At 39.5% G+C, this 16866-nt stretch overlaps 1 protein-coding gene across 1 annotated transcript in view; it reads left to right on the forward strand.

The window, feature by feature from the left end:
• Positions 1-16866, forward strand: part of LOC117438010 (nuclear factor of activated T-cells 5-like) — a 105428-nt gene that overhangs the window by 33937 nt on the left and 54625 nt on the right. The window contains exon 3 of the mRNA XM_034073350.1: positions 12625-13183. Coding sequence (XP_033929241.1) covers positions 12625-13183 — 559 coding nt within the window. The remainder of the gene's footprint in view (positions 1-12624; positions 13184-16866) is intronic.

Here is a 16866-nt window from a genome sequence, read left to right on the forward strand (position 1 = left end):
GTCAATTTTGTGCTCCTTTTTAATTAAAGGAATTAACTACTTGTCCCAAACAGGTGGAATTGCCTTTTTTAATCATCAGAGTTGATGAAATACTTGCCATAATAATTTTTGGTCATTTAAATTATGAAAATAAGGCTTTGCTTCTCAATTGCTACTGTAGAGAAATGGATAAAAATACTTGCATCCTCCGTGGGGTGGAGGCTGCGTGCTGAGGGGTATGTGTCATGTTTTCCTCTGCCAAGATACAAGGCATCATTAGAAACTGAAGTTTCTAATAAAGCCTCATATAGGAGATGTGGGGTGGTTTGTTTTTCTGAATAGCTAGTCAGGCTTTTTAATTTTTATTGAAAATATTTTGTCAATTTATCATCCTTCCTGTTGTCATTAGTCAGTTTTTCCTGTTGATACAGAAATAATTCCCAGAGATTTCAAAGGGGATGCCAGTGCTACTACTAATTCTATTATATTGGGTTTAAAAATGCATATTGTAAACAGATTATCAGAAAAAAAAAGATTATTCTTTGTAGTTGGTTTCTAGGGACTGTAAAAACTTCCATTTCTTTGTAGGCTTCCCACCACCCTCCCAGTTGGAAATACCTTCCTGTAATTTTCTAGGAGCATGTCTTTCACGGATTTCTGTCTGCAACTCTCTTGCTTCAGTCGTGTGTCAAACCAGATCCTAATGTTCTTTAAACTTGTATCTTCCTTGTGCTGTATGTTGGTACAGTGCCCTGGCTGCTCTGTCTTGCTAGTACTAGCATAGATACGAACAAGTTTAATAATTTTATGTGTTGTGGTTTAAGCCCAGACTCAGAACCATGCAGCTTCTTGCTCACTCCCCCAGCTTCTTCCCTCCCCCACTATACGAGGGATGGGGAGGAGAATCAAAAGAATGTAAATCCCACGGGTTGAGATAAGCACAGTCCAATAACTAAAGTATAATACAAATTTACTGCTGCTACTACCACTAGTTGCCGCGGAATGGACTCGGAGATCTATATGATCAGACAAAAAGCCATTTATTGCAAAGCATTAACTCCTTATACACTATTGCTTCCACACACCTACAGCAATTTGGCATATCATGATTGGATACTTGCCTTGAAGACCCTTAGTGACTAACATATAATTGGTTAAGCACAGGTGTGAGAACTTGACCTCGAACGCTTGCCAACAGTCCACAGTTCTCATAAGTCAGTGAATTCCAGCTTCTTCTTATCTTGCTTGCTTAGGCTTCCTTGGGCCTCCCATGGCCTTGCTGTATCTTTCAGAGTTATTCAGAGCTCATGTACCAACTATCCATTCTCCTGTGAGAACACTGTCTCCACATCTCCCCCTTCTTAGTTTTACTAAAAGTTTTTTACAATTTGGTATGTCTGCTCTATCACTGCTTGACTTGTGTAACATAACAACCCACTACTCTAGGCAGCTTTATTTTATTAAGATTACTCTGATTTGAAGTCACTTGAACCTTTATAACATGTGGCATACCAGTGAATCCTACACACCATGTAACAGGTTGGAATAATGAGGATTTAACAGATGTGCCCAGTGTACTTGTCTGTTACCCATGGTCACACATAATAGAATAGATATTACAAAGATTTCTGTCATTGCTGTTTCTTTATGTTGTTGAGTTCTGGCTTTATACGTTTCTCTGGCAGTCAGTATGGTCCTGTTGATAGCTGTACACAGCTGGGCCTGCCCTTTTTCTCCTGGATGGCTCTCTGATAACAGCGGAGGCCATCCCTCACATCAAGGTCTGGCATGGCATGTGTCTCCACCGCTCCATGCCTGCTGGGTTGCAGCCAGCAGCGAAGCTAAAGGTTCTTGGTGGCAGACACAGAGGCCAACCTAGTCTTGCCCTTGACTGTAGTAGCAGGCATTTGGTCAATATCAGTTTTTGCACCCTGTTGTCAATGCAGAGTTTCACCTGCTTCATCCAGTAACAAGTCACTACTACAGCAAAGCACACACAGATTTACATTAGCAGAGTAACTATTACAGAGTGTTATCAGCATGTTGAAGATGCTGATGGCAGCGAGTGACTAACCAAAGAAATTTTACAGTGGAGTTCTCCCACCCTCTTAATTTGTTCCATTATCTGCTTTATAACACTACCATCATCTTAGAATCTTTGTAGCTTTTGCCTTAGCATTTTCTAGCAGCTGCTGCAAATTTGCATTCTTTAACATCTCTTTTACAAGTGCTAGATCCATACAATACAAGGTGTAGTTTCTTATTAGCAACTGGCTAGTAAATACAGGTGGTTTTATACACAAAATCACAGCTTCTAATAATTTACAAGCACACGTATTCAAGTTGTTACTTTTCAGTTACCCCCAAGTGATGTTTTGCAATCATTTGTTTTTCTCTTCCTCTATCTCATTCTGCTTGGGGTATTCATGGTCAGCTCCTGTAGCTGATGCATCGAGTTCTTCCACTCATCTGTCCAGCTCATGGCAAGGCTTGACAAACTTTGCAGGCAGCCGCCGTGGACCTGTAGGTAGGAGGACAGAAATTTACCCCTTCCTCCAGGTTATAAGTTCTTGAGAAATAGACAGGTTAAAGTGGTTCCTTAAAGCAGAAGCATTCTGATGTGAATGGAATGTGAAGCGTCACTGAATCAAATCCCTTACGTGCTGTTGATAGTACACTGGCTGGAAAAGAAGCTGGAACCAATACACAATAAAACTACAAATAACAGCTAGAATTAGTTAATTATTTAGCATGCATAAAATTCTTACCCAATAGCTGTCCCTATGGGGAGAAGGCAGGTTCAGCCCATCAGCTGATCCCAGAAGTTCCAATGTACTTCTCCACTCTTTTTTTTCTTTTATTTTTCTTTTTTTTTTCCCAGAGTCGCTCACCCTGCTTTGCACAGCTACAAATGCAGGCCTATTCGGCAGCTGCTATAAATGCCTGCCTGCTCAGCAGCAGCAACAAATACCTGCTGCACTTTTGCATTAACCCTTTCTTGCCCAAAATGTTAATCTGCTACCCGTTAAAAACTTTCACATGAACCCGACAACAAAAAATATACAGAACACTGTCTGCCTTCATCACACACACACACACATGGGATCCCACATACACACTCCACACAATTGCAATATTTGAAACACAAAATCCAGACAGTCATTACTTCCACTACACGGTCCCAGGTGCAGAGCATGGCACAAGGACCCTGTGAAGACTATCAGGAAACCAGCTCCGAGAAGCATCATCGCAGTGCAAGGTGGCAGGCTCAACCTTAGCGGGTGTCCCCGCAGAGGCTCTGCCTCCCTCACATCACATGAGGCTTGGGCTTTTATACTGACCAAAATGCACGCTCATTCTGACACAGGTGGCCAGCCTACGTCAGAAGAAGTGGCCAGCAGTATCTATAAAAGTTTCTAAGGGTTGATAGTAACGGGGACATACTTATATTTACCAACTTCTAGTTCATGAGTGTCACAGAGAGACTGTATCAAAGGAGTTGTATGTGGGGTCCCAAATCCACGGTCTGACACATTCTGTCTGATACCCCTGATAAGAGCATACAAGAGAGTTTCCCACTGCGGGTTTTGAACCAGCATATACAAAACAGGGAAACCGTGCAATACATCTAAATCCCCCACCTGTCTCACTTCTCCCTGTACAGCTGCCCATTTATCATGAGGATCTGGGGGATATAAATCAGGCTTCTTTTCCAAATGAATAGGCTCCAGGTCAAAAGCACCATCCAGGTCAGCATCAGCATTATCAGGTGTCAGAATCTCAGGAGCAGCAACAGCAAACTGATGAATGTGCACAGGCTCCTTCTCGGGGTCAATAGGGTCTGAGTCGAAAGGATTGTCTTCATCCATGTCCTCAGTCTTTGCAGCCGCGGTGGCAACCGGCAAAGGTTCGGGGGGGAGGGCGGGGGGCGCGCTGGTCTCCATGATCTCATTTTTTGACTTTAACATCTCTAAAACAGTTCTCCTAATGACTAACAAACTTTTCACAGTGTCATTGCCTTTCATGGCTGCATTCCACAGCTTAACTCCTGCCCCATTCCACAAGGATATCTCAAATCCAGTAGACTCATCAATCTCTGGGTAATGCATCTTCAACCATTTCAGCACTAACTTTAAGTCTGTCTCTTTAAAGGTTGCTCCCTTCACCTTAAGAAGGACTGAAAACACTCATAAAACAGAGGCTTCTTCCTTAGTAATTTTCTCCCAAGTCTCAAGATTAAAGGCTTCGCCAACTCCCACAATTAACTCCTTCTCCTTACTCCAGAGCAGCAATCTTTTTAGCATAGCTTCATCATAGTCTGTCCCTCTCACAGAGAGGATATGTTGGAAGAGCTTAAGTATTGCTTCTTCTTCTTTACTTAACTGTTTTCCCATCCTTAAGCTCGCTTCCAACCATCCAGCTGCTCACCTTATTTGCACTGCACAGTGTCTTCCGGGCTCACAAGGCTCCGATCTGAGGATTCCCTCCTCCGAGGCTTCTGCCTCCCGATCTTGGTCCAGCCAGATCGATTCCAGCCAATTTCTTCGCGGCACCACGATTCATACCCTCTTCCGTTTCAGTGTGAACTTATAGAGGGTCCCTATTTGGGCACCTTTTGCCGCAGAATGCACTTAATCAGAGATCAATATGATCAGACAAAAAGCCATTTATTGCAAAGCATTAACTCCTTATATACTATTGCTTACACACACCTGCAGCAATTTGGCATATCATGATTGGATACTTGTCTTGAAGACCTGTGGAGACAGTGTTCTCACAGGAAAATGGATATTTGGTACATGAGCTCTGAATAACTCTGAGGGATATAGCAAGGCCATGGGAGGCCCGAGAAAGCTTAAGAAAGCAAGATAAGAAGAAGCTGGAATTCACTGAGTGATGACATCTGTGGACTGTTGGCAAGGGTTCGAGGTCAAGTTCTCACACCTGTGCTTAACCAATTATATGTTAGTCACTAAGGGTCTTCAAGACAAATATCCAATCATGATATGCCAAATTGCTGTAGGTGTGTGTAAGCAATAGTATATAAGGAGTTAATGCTTTGCAATAAATGGCTTTTTGTCTGATCTCATTGATCTCTGACTGAGTCCATTCCATGGCAAAGACCCTTAGTGACTAACATATAATTGGTTAAGCACAGGTGTGAGAACTTGACCTCGAACCCTTGCCAACAGTCCACAGATGTCATCACTCAGTGAATTCCAGCTTCTTATCTTGCTTGCTTAAGCTTCCTTGGACCTCTCAAGTCCTTTCTGTATCTTTTGGAGTTACTCAGAGTTCATGTACCAAATATTCATTCTCCTGTGAGAACACTGTCTCCACAACTAGTAATAATAATAATAATAATAGGGGAAATAACCAGGGTAGGGAATATAAAACTAAAAAGGGAAGAAAGAAACCCCAATGAATACAAGTGATGCCCAATACAGTTGCCCACCACCCGCTGACCAGTACCCAGCCTGACCTAAGAAGCGAACTGGGCCTTCCGGGAAACTCCGTGCAGTTCTTGATCAGGGTAAGCATTACTTAACAACAATTTAAATACTGGTGTATTATCAGCATTGTTCTCAGACTAAAGTTGAAAACACAGCACTGCACAAGCTACTAAGAAGGAGAAAAATTACTGTTACAGTTCAACCCAGGACAATGTGCCTTGAGTGCATACCTGCTGCTCTGCATGGAGCAGACCTTCCTTTAATTGCCTGTAAAAGGCTATATAGATTTAGTCTAGATTATCTCTTTTTCCTAGATGAAGCTTATTTTCAAACTTCCTGAATCTCATGTAGTCAGTAAATCCAACTTTCCAGGACTATTCAAACACAAGTTTTATCATTGAGAGAATTTTTAATGGCAAATTCTTGCATTAAGTGGCTCTTATTCTTGCATCAGAAAGGCTTGAGAATTGCTTTGCAACAAGAGAATTTCCCATTCCTTAATGAATAATGAAAAACAAAGCCAGTGAAGGGCAAAAAGAGAACAGCCTGTACTGTTGTTGTGGCACCTCCTTGCATCAACAACTTTGTGAAGGCCAATAGGAGTTCTTATTTCTTAGGAAGAACCCAACCACGTCTCTAAAGAACAAGAGTGTTTCTTCAGCTGAAGTGTTTTTTGTCAGATCCATCAATCCTAACACGATTGTACAGACACACTTTTAGGGTGTCAGAGGCCGAGGAGATGACAGGTAGAGCTTGAAGAGAGCAGCTGAGGGTCCTAGAGTTCTGACTTGCTTGGATGCAGACAGTTATTGCTCCAAGTGGGGAAGAAAGATCTAAGATACATGGAATTGCTGTGTGAGTGGCACTAACAAAAGCTCTACTTAAATACTTAATCTGGAGCATTAATTTAATAATGGATGTAATTTATAACAAAACCAGGTTGTTTGATGTCTTTACCCAAAGTATAATACACTGCTTGATTCAGCATGTGAATGTAAGGGGAATTTACACTGTTGGGCTTAACGTAAAATAAATTAACCTACCTATCTTGAACCTGAGTGTTTTTAATAACTGGTGAATTGGATTGCTTTATTTTATTTGCTGGGATGCTAGTCTTTTTTCTCTTGCATTTTAGCTTCGCCATTCAGAGACAGGCATTGAGTGGTGGGTTGTGACAGTGTCTGTCAATAGTGAAGACAGATAGTGCCAGAGACACTTAACCCATCCAATCTCACCCAGGGTATAGGTCGGTCTTGCTTTCAGACTTCTTCATAAGTCTCTTCTTTTTTTTTTATTTCTTTTTTTCTCTTTCTTTCTTTTTTTTATTTTTATTTCTTTCTAAAGAGTGGATTGATATTGATTTGAGACTAAACTGTTTGGAAAAGTTTTTTGTATTACATCAGTAATATGAGAAGAAGAAAAGTAGAAAACAAAGTTTGTCATGTGAGGTGTTAAAAGCAGGTTTGCAGCCACTTTGTAAGTTCTGGTGTTTACCTTTCAAACCTTTGACAACACAAGGGCTGATGGTGGAAATTTTGCAAATAGAATTATAGAATAATTAGGGTTGGAAAGGACCTTAAGATCCTCTAGTTCCAACCCCCCTGCCATGGGCAGGGACACCTCACACTAAACCATGCCACCAGGCTCTGTCCAACCTGGCCTTGAACATCACCAGGGATGGAGCATTCACAACTTCCCTGGGCAACCTGTTCCAGTGCCTCACCACCCTCACAGTAAAGAATTTCTTCCTTATATCCAATCTAACTTCCCCTGTTTAAGTATTCAACCTAGTACTGATATTAATCATACAGGCAGAGGAACATGCAGATCAATAGCCCAAAAATAGTGTAAAGAGAAAAGTGAAGCTCCCGGAGGTGCTGGAAGGGCCACCTCATGCTAATTCAGCCCCATCACTGGCACAGGTGTTCACCAGTAGCACCACTCATCGCTTCACATCTGCCTTCTTGCCACAAGACTCAGGGCTGTTCCTATCCCAGACTCCTTTCTCTATTTCCACCACCAAAAGCAGGAGCTTGGCATAGTACCCTCTGGTTTTGTTCTGAAATTGTTCTGCTGTGTCTAGTGTTTCAAATAAGCAAATTAACATACAAAAGTATTATCAAGAACATGACACTTTAGATAAATTAACAAATTTAATAAATGGGTATACTTCATATATTAAGCTTATATACCACCTAAACTTCACAGTGTGTGGTGACTTTTCATTCTTGACGCTTATTTTCTGAACACAGCATAGGGGTTATGCAGGATGCAGGCTAGGCTATGAGGAAGAGGCAAGTTCTTGAATGGCTTTTTGCTAGTCCTGGCTGTTCATGCACACAGGTGGCTGAAAAACTTGTAACCCCCAAAATATCTCCACTTTTCTTTGTGTTCACAATCTTAAGTTTTCCAGTCTGGGAAATGACTTGCTTTGCACTCCAGCTGCAATTAAGAAAAAAAAGTCATCAGGACACTATTTGTTTCTTTTGGAGGACTTGGTAATCCTTGTTGTATTTAAGGATCTCATTGGAAAAAGCAAACAAGGATTTCAGGATTGGCTCCACGTAAGTGTTATCTGAAGATAAGACTCCTTCAATGCCAAGTAGTGATTTTTTTTAAATTTTCCTGCCTTTCAGACCTTTTTTTTAGAAGCTGAATGCCTTGTTTGACTTCACACAATAATAGGATATAGAAATATATATAATTGCCTTAGTTGCTAACTCAGGAGGTAATAAATTTTCTTTGTACAATGTTTTATGTTACTGAAAAGAAAGACTACACTGATTTGCTCATGGGGATGCTCTTTGCTCTGTGTTCCCTTAGTCTCTGACATTATATTAGCCTGTGACTTTTAGCAGCGTGCATTTGTGCCACATGTGTGTTGCATCCATTCTTTCACTGCCTGCTTTTTTGGTTGCTTTTTGTTTTCAGAGGAACTTGAATCACTCAGTCTCTTGGTTGTGAATTTAATTCTGTTCACTGCCTGAAAGTGAGGTGAATGCTTGGGAGCAATAGGCACCTCTTTAGATTTTCTGGGAGGCAAGTGTACAATGACTGGTAACTATTCTATGATTCTATAACATGAACAACTGGAATTTCTTTGAAGTGTAGTCTTCCTTGGAGTTGTACAGAGTAATTGGTTATCTTTATTTGCATTCTGAACTCCAGCACCAAGCACTTTGTTAGTTCTTGGTTATTTCCTCTCTTTCATTTACACATTACAGAATTGCTTATTATTGATGCAAATTATGAAGTCCAAACCAGAACCAGGGCTTCCTTATGCTGAACTGTTTGATAACATTCTGCCTCTCCTAGAGGAAAAAAATAGCTTGTAGGATGGGCAACAAATTCTGAATTACTTATTTCAACTACCTTACATGTTACTGTGATGGCAATGAATGGATTCAGGAGGTTTAGTTTTAACAGTGATCAAACTTGCACTAATGTGGAAGTAGTTTTCTTTTCTCTCTCCTTTTTTTCAATTAAAAAAAGGAAAACAAACCAAACCCTACCTTGTGATGCTGGTGTACAATTTGTGGCTGCATATTTGCCATAACATGCACTTGGCTTCTGTTCAGTGTTGAAAAGCAATTTTTATTTTGAGGCTGTGTTAAAACATATTCAGTCTTATATTTCAAAGCGTATGTACTCAAACTATATTTGTCGTTACAAGCACTGTTAAGCTGCAAATGAAAGAGCCACCTGTAACTATTCCCATTTATATGTGTCTAAAGAAAGTAATGTCAAATAAAAGAAATGGTGGAACTGGGGAAGGATGTGTATGTTTCCATTCTAACTTGAGAGATCACTGAACAGGTACACCCTGCACTGAGCAGCCACTGTGTATATTTGGATGGTTATCTGCATGTTGAGAAAAACTTCATTCCTCAAAACCAGGAAATGTAAAATGTTCTCCCCTTTTAAAGCAATACCAGTCGTGTTTTAATTACTGAAAACTTCAGAATTAAAAAAAAAAAATTAACACTCCCAAATGCAGCATATTCAATCAGTAGATCTCTTTTGAGTATCAGATATGCATGTGTTGTCATTGGTTTTAGAGTAAATTGATAAACCAAAATGTGACCTATGAAACATCCAGTGATTTATTCTTTACAGTAACTTCATTAATTCTTTTTGACCCCATTTACTTATCAGTTCAAAGGAAGATGCATTGACTAAAGGCCTGCAAACTCTGTGAGAAAACATATATTTTACTATGTTTCTCAATACTTGCATAACTTAAAATGTTACTAAGGCAATTACTAATTTATCCCCCCAAATAGACTTTAGAACACAAGTTTAATATAGCCAGTTTATTTCATTGGCTGTAATATGTGTCATACTTTGTTACATGCTGTTAATTATAAGAGAAGGCACTGGCCTGTACATGCTTTAAAACACTTGTATGTTTATGGATGGTAATGACATTCATCTGAGAATATATAAGGCTAAAGAGAGAGGTTTTCTTGCTATTACTGTTTAACTGGATATTGTTTTGATAATCTAATCTTACTGTTACACAGGGATGTATCTGGTAAATGGAGGAGAGTATAACTAATTTATAATGGATAGTATATCTTTTTTAAATGTACAAAGAAAAATACACATACTCATGCACATACAGGCTTTTTAACTTCTAGGGGGAAAAAAATGGAGGAGATAAAATGGTGGAAACAGTAATTTGTTTTTCCCTAGGAAACTGAGGGAAAAGTACAATTTTTGCATTTCTGGGCAGGATATGCATTGAACCATTTGTTCAGCAGGGTATGATCAGTGTTTGACATACCTATTCTAATGCAGACCATGTCCCTTTTAAATTTTTCTTCCAGGTCTCTTAAAAGAACTTTCTAAAACATTCCCCATATTTGCTGCAAAAAGATAAATCTTTGATATTAATCTGTTGGAGAAAGTCTTCCAATTCGAGAGCCCTGCTACTTGGTTCAATGTTATTGATTTGTCAAAGTCTTTTCGTGCACAGGCAAGCATGAGACATGCATACACTCTGTTGTACTGTGCATGATACTCATTTTCATCCATTTAAAGAAGAATTAATTTGAAATGGGGGAAATACTGCTGTTCAGTAATCCAGTTCTGCAGCATTACTGACATGTGTGCCATATGTTTGCCAATGCTTGCATGCAGCATATACGCTGTATGCGTGCTACATATTTCTATTTCTTTCCGAGTGTATAAATCATGAATGGAAACTAATTGTATTTAACAAAGCAAACATCCCAACTAGCAAAGGTCTTTCTCAACTCAAAGTGGCTGCAAATCGGCTTCTAAATATTGTCACTGAAATTAATATCTAGATTTAATAGTTCTTGCCAATCCTGTGTCTTTGGGGGGGGGGGGAGCATTGCATTTATGCATGATATAGAAAGGATAAATTTGCCTTTAAAATGGAATGCAGTTGAAAGTGACTGAATTCTCCCAATTTCAGCCACTATATTTGCCAAAGAACAAACTGGAAAATGGAACTGGTATCATTCACCTGCTCCTGCTTCACTGGGAGGTTTGGGGAAGGGACTTCCTATGAAGATAAAAGCAGAAAAGTTTATGGATAAACTGTAACGACCACTAAATTTGTAGTGTAAGTTTACTTTTAAATTCATTTAGCACAGAAAAGTTGTAAGAAACAATACTGGTTTAAAAATTCTTTCTCATCAGTTATTGATATCCCTGGTAATCACAAGTAGGCTGATTTATAGGAAAGTTTGCTACATTTTGATGTTAGCACTATATATATATATATATATATATGATGGCTGAACATACTTTATTCTGTTACTTTTAAATTGCTTAAACTGGATAAAACAGTTCAACTATCTCTAGACTTTTTAGACTTGAGAGATTAATATTTTGGATTAAAAGAACTCAAGGAGAAGGAAAATATCATGTTCCTCTTAATAGCTATTACCCCTAGGACACCAGTAACTAGCTGAACAAACATATTGGATAACTATGTATATATATTATGTACAATTTGTTTTCAAAAATTAGTTTATTTCTGTGGTTCTGGTTTATTGTGCAAGGTGTGGTCAGCAGGGCAGAAATACAGAAAATAGCATCTCCCCTGCAGGAAGCTTAAATCTGACTATAAAATTCAATTGTTTCTTTAAATCAGCTGCAGCTTACTGAGGAATAAAGACTTAATGATTGTTCATACTGCTTCTTCTGAAATATTTCAGTCTAGGCTTTCAGCTGATTTGTCCATTAAAATTCTTCAGTGGAAATTATTCTGTTGGTGTCCAGAAATATTTCAGGGGTTTGTTTTAATCATTTAGCTGTCCTTTCATGTTTCTAAACCAGACTGATCTGTCTGAACTCCAGAGGAGTTACAATCATGTTCTTTAAAATAACCTGCTTCATATGAACTTTTCAGAGGTCTGTCCCAAGTGGTCTCTGTCTGCATAAGGGACTCGGCTGAGAAAAAACAGTGACTGAAAGAGTCAAATTACAGAAATTTCACGTTGTCTTGTATCAGCATGTCACCAATGCAGATACTTCACACATTTTGAACCTTCAAAACAAACAGCTGTGTCATAGTGACTGATACCAGTTCCATTTTGCCTACCAACTCGATTGATTTTATATTTTGTTTCTCATTTATAATGGAATAATCAGCAGCTCTTTTTCTCATTTATTTTCTCATATTTTTATTCCAGGATTTGCCTCTGAAGCAGGGAGTGTCTGCATTAAAAATGACCTGTAGTTCTCTGCTTCATAGGTTAGAAACTTATTTTAATATTTTGTGGCTAAACACAGTCCCGTCTTTTTCAAAAATAAAAAAATGTCCAACAATAAATGGTTTAATGAACATTGAATGTGGATTATAAGCATTTTGCATTGGGGCTTACATTATTTTGGATGAAATGGCTACTACACAAATAATTAGTCCAGCCAAGGCAATGAAAGCTGTGTTTGCTTGCAGCCATTTTTATGAATTAACATTAAGCTTTAAAAAAGTTGATTCCAGTGGCTCATACTAAATCTCATTTGGGCATTTCCAAAGTACTGTATTGGTTAGGCTGTATTGCTTTAAGCATTTTCATTCTAAAACTTACCAAATTCCAAATACTTGTTGGGGGAAAGAAATCTGTTCATAAATCACTTTGTGTCAATGGGACTGCTATAGCCAGCACACACAGAACCATGTATCTTGTATTTACTTCTGAATTATACACCGCAGATGCTTCTTCAGCTCCTTCCTCTTCCTCCATGGGCGGTGCTTGCAGCTCCTTTACCACCTTATCCAGTCCTACCATTTACTATACCTCAGTCACTGACAGCAAGGCTATGCAAGTGGAGAGCTGCTCCTCAGCTGTGGGGGTAAGTACCAGAGGGGTAAGTGAAAAGCAGTTAACCAGTAATGCGGTCCAGCAGCAGCAGTCAACGCCGAAGAGACACACAGTCCTGTACATCTCGCCACCACCTGAGGACTTGCTGGACAACAGTCAGATGTCCTGCCAGGATGAGGGGTGTGGATTGGATTCAGAACAGAGCTGCAGTATGTGGATGGAGGATTCACCCTCCAACTTCAGTAACATGAGTACCAGTTCCTACAATGATAACACTGAGGTGCCACGTAAATCACGCAAACGAAATCCAAAGCAGAGGCCAGGGATCAAACGTCGAGATTGTGAAGAGTCCAACATGGATATATTTGATGCCGACAGTGCCAAAGCGCCTCACTATGTCCTTTCTCAGCTCAGCATGGACAGCAAAGGCAACTCAAAAGCAGGAAATGGGTTGGTATCTGCTTTTTTTTTTCCTATCACCATATGTAAAACCAGACTAATAAAACTCTCCCCATGCCCTGTCAAGTGTTCTATTCAGGTTCTCACATAAATCCCTTCTCTGCTGTTCCCTTTTGAGTCCTAGCCTATGATAAGGTCTCATTAGACTTGGTAATCTTTTAGAAGATAAAGCTGAACTTCCCTGCAACCATTGGACACAGGGCTGATGAGCTCATCTGTATTGTTAAGTGAAATTCCTCAAGGATTGTGCAATTCCATTTATAGAATGGCAATGAAAATGTATTTTAAAAGAAAGGTAGAAATGGACTGGATGCATCCTAAATCTTAGTGGGCTTTGCAGGATTTTATGTGAGGATTTCAGTCTGTACACTTTATCTGCTTCTGTGTTTGCCTCTCTATTTATCAAATAGAGAGAGTGATGGGAGTAGAAGTGAATGACTTGTTAGGCTTTCTCATCATTGAAGTTAACATGCTTTACTTTTTTATAAAATATTAAGATGATATGGTGAACTGGTTAACCAGATTTTGTTTTTTCTTGTGAATTCACTTCTGTATTTTGATTTTTTCAGAAATAAATCTCTAATCCTGTTTCTCTGTGCTTCTGGGTTGTATGCATGTGTGTGTCTGTACGTGGGCATGCCTGGATGGTGGTCTCTCATCTCTTCCACTTTATACTGTTCACAAAATGCATTTCAGTGGTTGCTTAAAGAGGAAAATGTCCATCAGTTTACAATAGTGTGTCGATGCATTATTTTTAACTTGTGGATTTTTTAGTACTTTTAAGATGTTTGAGTGAACAGATTTGGCTTTTGGTTTTTTTTTTTTTTTCCAGTGTTGGGTTGGTGTATTTTGGGGTTTTTTACTCTTATGTGCTTGCACTATGTTCTAACATTCATCACAGTAATGGTGAATGTGAAAATTTGACTGATGGGAAATATTATGAACTTCTCATATTCCGAAGGGAAAGAGCCTGGAGTCTGTATTCCCAGGGTCATTGCAGTTCCATACTTAAAATTTCACTGTGAGAAAGTGATTCTGAGAAACTCTCCAGGGTATTGCCAGCTGGGTACCATGTCAGGGCCCATGGAGCTGCCTCGTACCAGGAGCACTGGCTCTACCACTGACCAGTGGGTCTCCTGGTGTCTCTTTACAACAACCACTAGTTGTAACTGCTTGGCTGCAGTCCAGCATCTCTTGTTTTCACTAGCTGAAATCGCTGATAATAAAGTAAAACCTTAGTACATGGTAGACCCAAAGAAGCAAATTATTGTATGTAAGGCAGCTGCTTGGCAGGAGGAAACTGCCTCCACTGAGCAGAGGGGATCAGGTGCTCTCTTACAAAGGGATGAAACTTTGTTGGAGGGCAAGAGCTGTGACTGTAAATGTGATCTCTGGGAACAGAGGAAAGATTTTGTAAACTCTGGAACAATATGAATACTCCATCCCTGGCAGTGTTCAAGGTCAGGTTGGACAGGGTCTTGAGCAACCTGGTCTAGTGGAAGGTGTTCCTGTCTGTGGCAAGGGGTTGGAACTAGATGAACTTAAGGTTCTTTCCAACCCAAACCAGTCTCCAATTCTGTGATCTCAATCTAAAGCATCACAAGACTGTAATGTTCCCTAAAATATTAGGGGCTACCCAGTGAACATTCATCATTGCTGTCAGGAATACTCTGTGAACTCAGGGGGTGATGATAATTTTTTTCCCAAGTCATATGCAGGCTACATTGAACTGCAGCAAACTCTTATGTAACAGAATTGTCCTTTTGAATAAAAGCTCTGGGGCATGAGCTGGCCAAGATATTAGAAAATGTAGTTTTGCAGCTGGAATATGGAGATTTAGCATTGCAAATCTAGGTCACAGTAGTGACTGGTTTGGTTGTTTGGGATTTTTTTTTAATTTTCCAGCCCTATGGAGTTCAGCCAAGGGAGTTCATTTACTTTTGGCTTTAAGAAAAGAGCAAGGAATGCAGCCTTGCTAATTTGTGAAGTGGAAATAGCATTTGCCTCAAAAGATACTTCTAGTCGGTGGTCTTCAAAAGCTAGGAATAGTTTCCTGTGGAAACTGTTGGAATTTGTGAAAGCCTTTCTATAAATGGTTGAATTAATGGTGATTTAGGGCAAAGAGGCTCAGATTTCCGATGTGCTTGGTCTCATCTTCACTTTCAGGTCTTCACTGGGAACAGCCCTGATGCCAGTGTAAGACCAGGTAAACCTTAACTCAGGAAATTTGTTCTAGTAGAATCATGGGGTTTGCTACTTATACTTCTTGTTTAGAAAAGAAGTGCTTGCTTTGAGGAGACATTGTCTGGTAATGGTTAAGCTAGTAAATAAATGTGTGTATGAAATGTTTTATTATATGTCTGTTCACAAATATTAGAATTATAAACAAACTAAATTAAAAGGATGTGTAAATGATATATCCTTGGAATTTAAGAAGACAGACCACTGAGTTCTGGTGAAGGCTTTACAATTGCTTTCAAGTTCAGCTATTGTAATTGAAAGTAATGATTACTTTCGGTTTCTAGAGGGAAGACTTTCAAAATAATGATTAGGCAGCATAAATTTGACAACTTATTAAATAATGGTATGTTGACTATTCAGGTAACTTGGGGTTTAAGGGTAAAGTACTCTCAGGAGAACAGAGTTGTGTTGGAGAGGCCAAAATGTTAATGTTGCACTGCTAAAACTTTTCATTTTGAGTGTTGAAAGTGAATTTTGTTTTGATGGTTGCCTCTCTTAACGCTCTCCTTTGAAATTCAGTAATATCTCAGTCTCTCCTATTAATTTAGGGAGCAGAAACTTCCATGTGTGACAAGATCAAACTAAGCAATCTTTGTGTGACATCTTTCAGGAAGCATGGGGCCCAGGCACTGGGAAGGATGTGATGGTGCCTGCAGCAGCTGGAGTTGCCCAGGTGTGACTTCTTGTGTTCCCTGGGGGAAGCCAAGAAGTTGTAGCTCTATGATTTAAAATTCTGAGGGAAAAAAAGAGAAGATATTCTCTGCAAGTTCATATACGTATTCCTTTTAATTAGTAGTCCATTGGAGTAATGACCTGAGAGGAAGAATAGAGTGATTATCTAATGAGCTTGAGTTTGATTAGTGTTTTTGCTTGTACAGAAGTGAGGAGCATAGTGCTGTTAATTGCAGTTTATTTAGTGTATCACAGGTTTTGGCTGTGCTACACTGAAGAGGAATTTTGTTCCTTTAATTTTCCTAAGAGAAAGTATGTTTTTACATAGTATTTTAGTTTGGTTTAAACAGCCTGTTTGACCAGACTGTGGCAGAGTAATCAAGATTCCTTGGCAGAAAGATAGTACTCTTGCAGGGGTTTTTTAATGTTGTTTGGTTGTTTTTGTTGTTTGTTGTTTGTTTTTATCTAGAACCTGCCTCTCTACTGTTACTTGGTTGAGGATGAGTGTGCAGGGCAGCCAGGGCTGCTCAGGGATGCACTGGCCATCTGTCCTGGACTCAGCTGGATGAGCAGGCAGCTTTGCTGGGCTGTCTGTGGGGAAGTGGTTCACCTTCACAAACAGAAAAACATGAATGAAATTCATACAAAGCACAGAGCTCATAAATGCTCAGCAGTGTCCATTTTAACCCTTTGTTACATGTATTAAAAATTTTTGGATGCTTAGTAGGAGATGTGGTGAAATCAGGGAGCAAAGTGCCTGA

The sequence above is a fragment of the Melopsittacus undulatus genome, chromosome W (genome assembly GCF_012275295.1).
Source record: "Melopsittacus undulatus isolate bMelUnd1 chromosome W, bMelUnd1.mat.Z, whole genome shotgun sequence".
Lineage (NCBI taxonomy): Eukaryota > Metazoa > Chordata > Aves > Psittaciformes > Psittaculidae > Melopsittacus > Melopsittacus undulatus.